The sequence below is a fragment of the Poecilia formosa genome, unplaced genomic scaffold, assembly GCF_000485575.1.
Source record: "Poecilia formosa unplaced genomic scaffold, Poecilia_formosa-5.1.2 Scaffold9, whole genome shotgun sequence".
Lineage (NCBI taxonomy): Eukaryota > Metazoa > Chordata > Actinopteri > Cyprinodontiformes > Poeciliidae > Poecilia > Poecilia formosa.
In genome coordinates, this window is record NW_006799948.1 from 3,892,875 (window position 1) to 3,898,836 (window position 5,962).

Sequence of the window (5,962 nt, forward strand, 5' to 3'; positions counted from 1 at the left end):
TCTGCAGCATGCATTGGTAAAAAAAAAAAAATTGCTGTTGTGCTTTTATTCGATGGTTCTTTCTTTTGCATGGATATAAGATTATTTAATGTCTGATTTAATATTATCTATTTTAATACATATTAGTGTTTATAACTCATTGTCTCTTGTTGGTCAATAATCTAATCAGCCTCATAGCTTAGATTAAATCCATGTGAAGTACATATTTTATGTTTTAAGGTAGTTTAACAGCTGCACCTATAATGACATAGAAGATATTTGCTATATTTTCTGTGATGAAAATATGACCTAATTTCATCTGAGTCAGCACTTGTGGAGGACATAGTGTTAATAATGACTGTTAGTCATTGTTATGGCTAACAGTGACCTTAGTCATAATAATAAGGTTTTATAAACGAAAGCGTATCATTTTGTTTAGCTGCTCTAAAGGCTAACCAAAGGGTTCGTTTTGTCTACCTCATGAAATCCAGCAGAACAGCAAATAGTCCTCACAGATGAAAAGTCCACAATAGGAGATGTTTTCTGTTGTGCGTTAATGTTTTTTCTTCTTTCTGTAGGGGCGTGAAACACAAGGATTACCCGTTCAACGTCGAATTCTGAAAGGAAGACGGCAGATTTTCCACAGGTGCTCAACTCTGCTTCCATACCCTTTGGACGCGCTCACTTCCTGGAGGAGTTTCTTTTTTTTTCTTCTTTTTTTTTTTAGAGAGCAGAGGCATAATATGAGCATACTGGCATAGATCTATTTTTCTCTCTGTTTGTCTCATTGCGAATTGAGTTCTGCCTTAAGCTGCATTAAGTTACTGAAGTCCCCCAATTGTTGCCATCCCTGATGAATATGAAATTATTTTTAAATCCAAGTTTGGCATTCCTTTTTAAATACAGGGACATGCTGTCCTTGGTAAACTTTTATATTATTAAGATAAAAATATTTTTATGACACTACCTGTTACATTTAAATACACTCCTTCAATTCGCCACTAAGGCAGAGATACTTAAGGTTTACATGTTATTAGCAAATTTCCAAGCATGTGCCACTGAAAACCTGAACATGTTGCAATCCAGAAAGCTTGACTGACTCATATGTGGCACTTTGCAGTCATGTGTATCGACTCTGTCACGAAACAACCTCCAGCTTTCACTTCTCATGTTATGTGTGTGTGTTAAGCTGCACAATAAAGTTCTGTGATGTATTATGTCACAAGTTTATGCGGTTTCCTATCTTCCGAGGTGACAGAAAGAAACGGAGTGGTTAATGTTTGATTCAAACTTTCTTTGAAGTGCGAGATGTTGAATTCAGAAAAGGAGTCTCAGACTTTAAAAGTGGCATGTCAAACAGCAAGTCTTTTATTCAACAAATTCAGTAGATGTTTCACAATATCAGTGCATCAAAAACAGATAAAATGCAGTTGTCTATAAGAACATCATGGCAAAGTAACTTAATTAGATATTCATTACTGTTGCATTTTGTTCATATAGATCAATGTAAACGTTTTAACGATTTTTCATTTGTATGGAGCTAATATTGTCATGATACACTTGCTTCATCTTGATTTTAGTCGTATTACAAATCAGCCTTTATTTGAACCGTTTACTTCCTTTTTAATGTCTAACTAACCACTTCATGAACAATTTTTTTGGTGACATTTTCTGCAGGTTCCATAGACAATAATTAGGTAGTAATTTAATTAAAGGGTATGTTCATCCTTTTTTTTTTTCCTCAAAGAAGGAAGGATCAAACAGAAACAGTGCTGCGTTGGCTAGTATTCTGCATTGAAGGGGTAGTCTTTATGCTTTACGGCCCTGTGGAGCGGGGGAAAAAGAAAAGACAATGGAACATTGTTAAACTTCACGATACGAAGCAGGAGTCGACAGTTTAATGCCGACGTGTTGTTTCTTTTTCTAAATTATTCACACTGCATGAACTTTCCACATTTTGTCACATTACAGACGTCTGAGTTTTAGTTATTTGGGAGATCAGCAAACTGCCATTTCACAGAAAGAATTAAAGCAAAACTCCAGGTATGTTTTTGTTGAGGGAATAACATGACATGATATAAAGCTAATGTAACACCAATCCTGTCCTTAAGCAGTATCAAATTTAATGGGGAAAAAAAACAAAAACTACTCAGATCCTTATTTGTAAGATAACTTTTGAAAACGTTGTCGGCCTATATCACCCAGGGAACTTAATCAAATACTTTGACGGTTATTGTAACGTGACAAAAAGGTGGATAAAGTAACACACAAACGACATAGTCTCACCACTTTGCTGGGAATCCTCTGTAGTTCCTGTTCAAGCCCAGGATCGTTTTCATGTCGTCTTGGCTTAACTCAAAGTCAAACAACTAAAAGAGAGACGAGATCAATTTGAAAGGGTGGAATGAACAGATGATTCTTTCCCTAAACCCTTTTAACACGGATGCTGACGAGGTCGTTTTACCTGGAAGTTCTCCTTAATCCGACTTGGTGTTGCCGACTTGGCGATGACTGCCACATTCCTTTGTGTGTGGAAACGCATGAGAACCTAGGAAGGGAATATGAGGAATATTTAAAAAAATAAAAAATAGAAACTGTTGCATGATGTCATATGTGGTGGTTCGCCCCGAAACACCATACAAATGACCTTCTTGTGATTGGATTTTTGCCTTTGGGCACTGATGTTTATCAATTGCCCTAGATTTTCAAACTTTAAAGGCATTTGAGGGTTTTATTGTACACAGCTCATCAAAAACACCAGAACACAATATTTTCTTCTTCACTAATTTCTTAAGTTCACTTATGCCGCCGTTAGCAGTGATCTTGTAGTGCAAAGTGTGAGGCATCTCATGGAGAATCATGATGATCTTACAGAAAAATATGTTTACCATATTCATTTTTTGTAGAAGAGTAGTTTTAATCATAAGGAGTCATTAGCTCCTGTCTTACCTGTGCTGGAGATTTGTTGTACTTTTTAGCAATGGCCAAGATGGTCGCGTCCTCTAGAAGACGGGGGTCGTCAGAGGAAGCCCTTTCAAAGGATGTGAATTGTTTGCAATTAGTGATAATTTAGTTTTCTTGAGTGTTGACACTGATGTGAGTCAACTCACCAGGGTCTGTCTGGAGATCCCAGGGGGCTGAAAGCTGTAACCGTGATGCCCTTGGACTGGCAATAGTTGATCATTTTCTCTTGGGTTAGGTATGGGTGGCACTCAATCTAAAGAAGCACTCAAATGTTACTGATCTATTTTTTTCTTTCTTTCTTTCTTTTTTTTTTTTTTTCTTATTTAGAAAGCCCGGTTGTATGAATTACTTGATTGTTGGCTGGTTTGTATTTGAGGCCAGGCTTGTTGAGAATGGCTTCAATCTGGTCTTTGTTGAAGTTTGAGACGCCAATGGCTTTGACCAAACCATCATCCACCAGCTTCTCCATTTCCTTTTAAATAGATTATACACAAGTATTGTACAGAAAAAAAATAAAAACACTCAATAATTTGCAGAGCTAGTCTGTTTGCTCAGTGACTTTTTAAATTACCCCCCACGTGTCCAGGAAGTAGCTGTCATCACAAATGATTTCGTTGTTCTCGTCTGATGGAAAGATCTTTTCCCCTGGCTGTGAGGAGAAAATACAGTTCATATGCATCAGGGTGAAGGAAATGACTATAAAGCCTCTGAAGTTAAAGAAATTTGGATTTTAGCTGTAGCTAAAATTAATGTTGAGCAGCAAGCATGCACTTTTCTGTAAGGTCATCAATGCTAGGCGAAGTGAGACAGGGTAATTGTGGGCTCACCTTCATCCCTACTGGGAAGTGCAAAAGGTAAAGGTCCACATAGTCCAGCTTCAGGTCTTTGAGAGTTTTCTCACATGCTCCCCTTACCAGTGATGGAACGTGGAAGGTGCACCACAGCTGAGAAACACACACGAAAAAAGAAGTATCGATTATCTAGGAGGAGAAACAAGCATGAGATGTTGTAGTCGCAATATTTTTTTTTTTTTTGTCGAAGTGAATTCTGGATGTCTGCAGCCCTTTGAAGGAAGCCAAAACTTATGAGTCATTCCCTGCCAAACACCCTTTAAGAATAATGGTTTGTTTCTATGTATTTTTAAGAAGCCAGCCTTGGGTAATCCATTTTATTATCAATCACTGGGAGGACTAGTAGGCTTTGGATTAAGACCAGTCATTTTCTCCTTTTGAAAAAAATGACGTATAAACCACTCACTTTATATCTAGTGGTTACCACTCTGCCTCTTAGACCACTCCTCGTAGACATTCGTAAGGGACAGTGAAGGCAACTAAGATGACGTTGTGAAATGTTTGTAAATGTCTGGCACATTCTTTCCCCTTTTGCCTGTTCTCCGTCTTATTTAATGGAGTAGGAAAGGAAAACCCGTTTTGATTTGGCTCCCAATTGTTCATATAAAGAACTAGTCAATAGCTATGGACAGTTGGTAAGCTTCACTGCTGTACTATGGCTGTTGCCATGTGACTGTCTGGTAAAATCAGTGTATGTAGTACTTATTAGTACTGGATTTACATTTACTTGATAAACCTCAAACCTGATCCGTTATAAAACTACTAGAATTAGTGACTCAATGGTTGATTGATCATCTCTCAGTTAAAAAAAAAAAGTGGATGGAAATATTAACAATAGCCAAAATATTCTTGCTAATGTGTGAACAAGGGCCTAAAGCTCTGAATTATTGTAGAGTTTCTAATGTTGAGCAGGAAACACAGTGAGGTACTTTGTAGCTGAAAAGGAGATGCTACAGGAAAAGCTTCAACAAACATAAGTCTGTCTAGAAACATCTGTTACGTACAGTGCTTACTGATATTTATAGCCACACAGGCCACATATTTAGTGTGAAAGTTTGATTTCTGTGGTTTGGGAGATTTAGGACAATTTGGAGCATGGCAAACTTTGTTTTCCACAGAATTGATCTGTGATATACGGCCTTATTTCTCCAACAAGCAGTCGTTCTTTGGCGTACCTTACTGACGATGAATAAGTCCTCTCTTTTTACCACTCCTTGTTCAATCATGGCGCGCACTCCTTCCCCAACTTCTCCTTCGTTCTCATACACGAAGGCACCATCTATGTGCCTGTAGCCGCTGCTTATAGCCACCTTCACGGCCTCGGTGACCTTCCCGGGCTCGGCCTGCGAAGGTTTACGCAGATGTACAAACATGCAAACACTCAGGCATCAAACATTTGGGGCAATATTTTGATGTCTTTTTTTGTGTGTGTGTGAAAGTAGTAAATAATGTCTCAATTTGCAAATTATTTCAACCCAAAAACTGCCTAAAAGTAACTGAAATCTTTAGTCGAGCAAGTGTGGGTAAGTCTTGTCGTTTCTGAAGTAGTTTTAATCATGGCCACGTCATTTTTTTTTAATGTTTCAACTCCAAAAACTTTAAAGCTCCTACTTTTTTAGCATGTGGTCCTCTGTTGTACTTTTAGTTACACATACAAATCAAATGACCTTCACACAAACATCAGCAGGCAGAGCTCAGCATGCAGTAAAGTGTTAATATTTACCATTGTACGCAGATAACACAGAGGCACAGTGTGATTGTAGTGGTTTCACTGCTTATTTCTACTTCAGCAACTCTGGGTATTCGATATATTAGCATTCAAACTTATATTAAAGCTTAAGTTGCTAAAAGTTTGCAAAAAGCATTCAGTGAGAGGCAGAACCAACACAGACGAGCTTGGAGTGTATTTACTGAGCAGTTGCAACAAATGTGTAATATCTTAGCCTTACCCTCCAGGTTCCCAGACCAACTATGGGCATCTTGGCTCCATTGTTGAGTGTAACTGCAGGAATCATCTTGATAATTTTTGTATGTCCAATCTAACCTGGTAGCTCAGAAAGCAGCCGGTTAAACAAAAGATGCCTGATGCCAGCTGAAGATGCAGGCAGCCTTTTATTTGATCTTAAATGGGAGGGGTTAAAGCCACCAGCCCTGTGCGGTACACATTG

The 5,962-nt window shown here is 38.1% G+C and overlaps 1 protein-coding gene across 1 annotated transcript; it reads right to left on the reverse strand.

Moving 5' to 3' along the window:
- Window positions 1-693: 693 nt before the first annotated feature.
- Window positions 694-5,962, reverse strand: LOC103156667 (aldose reductase-like). Its single transcript, XM_007578797.2, has 10 exons — window positions 5,744-5,962; window positions 4,970-5,137; window positions 3,771-3,887; window positions 3,515-3,592; window positions 3,293-3,415; window positions 3,090-3,196; window positions 2,929-3,010; window positions 2,444-2,527; window positions 2,266-2,348; window positions 694-1,803 (listed from the first exon to the last, which is right to left on the reverse strand). Exons 1-10 carry the CDS (start codon window positions 5,807-5,809, stop codon window positions 1,761-1,763), a joined length of 951 nt encoding a protein of 316 aa, XP_007578859.1. The 5' UTR covers window positions 5,810-5,962; the 3' UTR covers window positions 694-1,760.

Coding starts and splice junctions, on each gene's coding strand:
- LOC103156667 (XM_007578797.2), bottom strand. CDS start 5,809: ATGATTCCTGCAGTTACACTCAACAATGGAGCCAAGATGCCCATAGTT. Junction 5,138..5,743: donor TTGGTCTGGGAACCTGGAGG/GTAAGGCTAAGA, acceptor AAACCTTCGCAG/GCCGAGCCCGGGAAGGTCAC. Junction 3,593..3,770: donor ACTTCCCAGTAGGGATGAAG/GTGAGCCCACAA, acceptor TTCTCCTCACAG/CCAGGGGAAAAGATCTTTCC.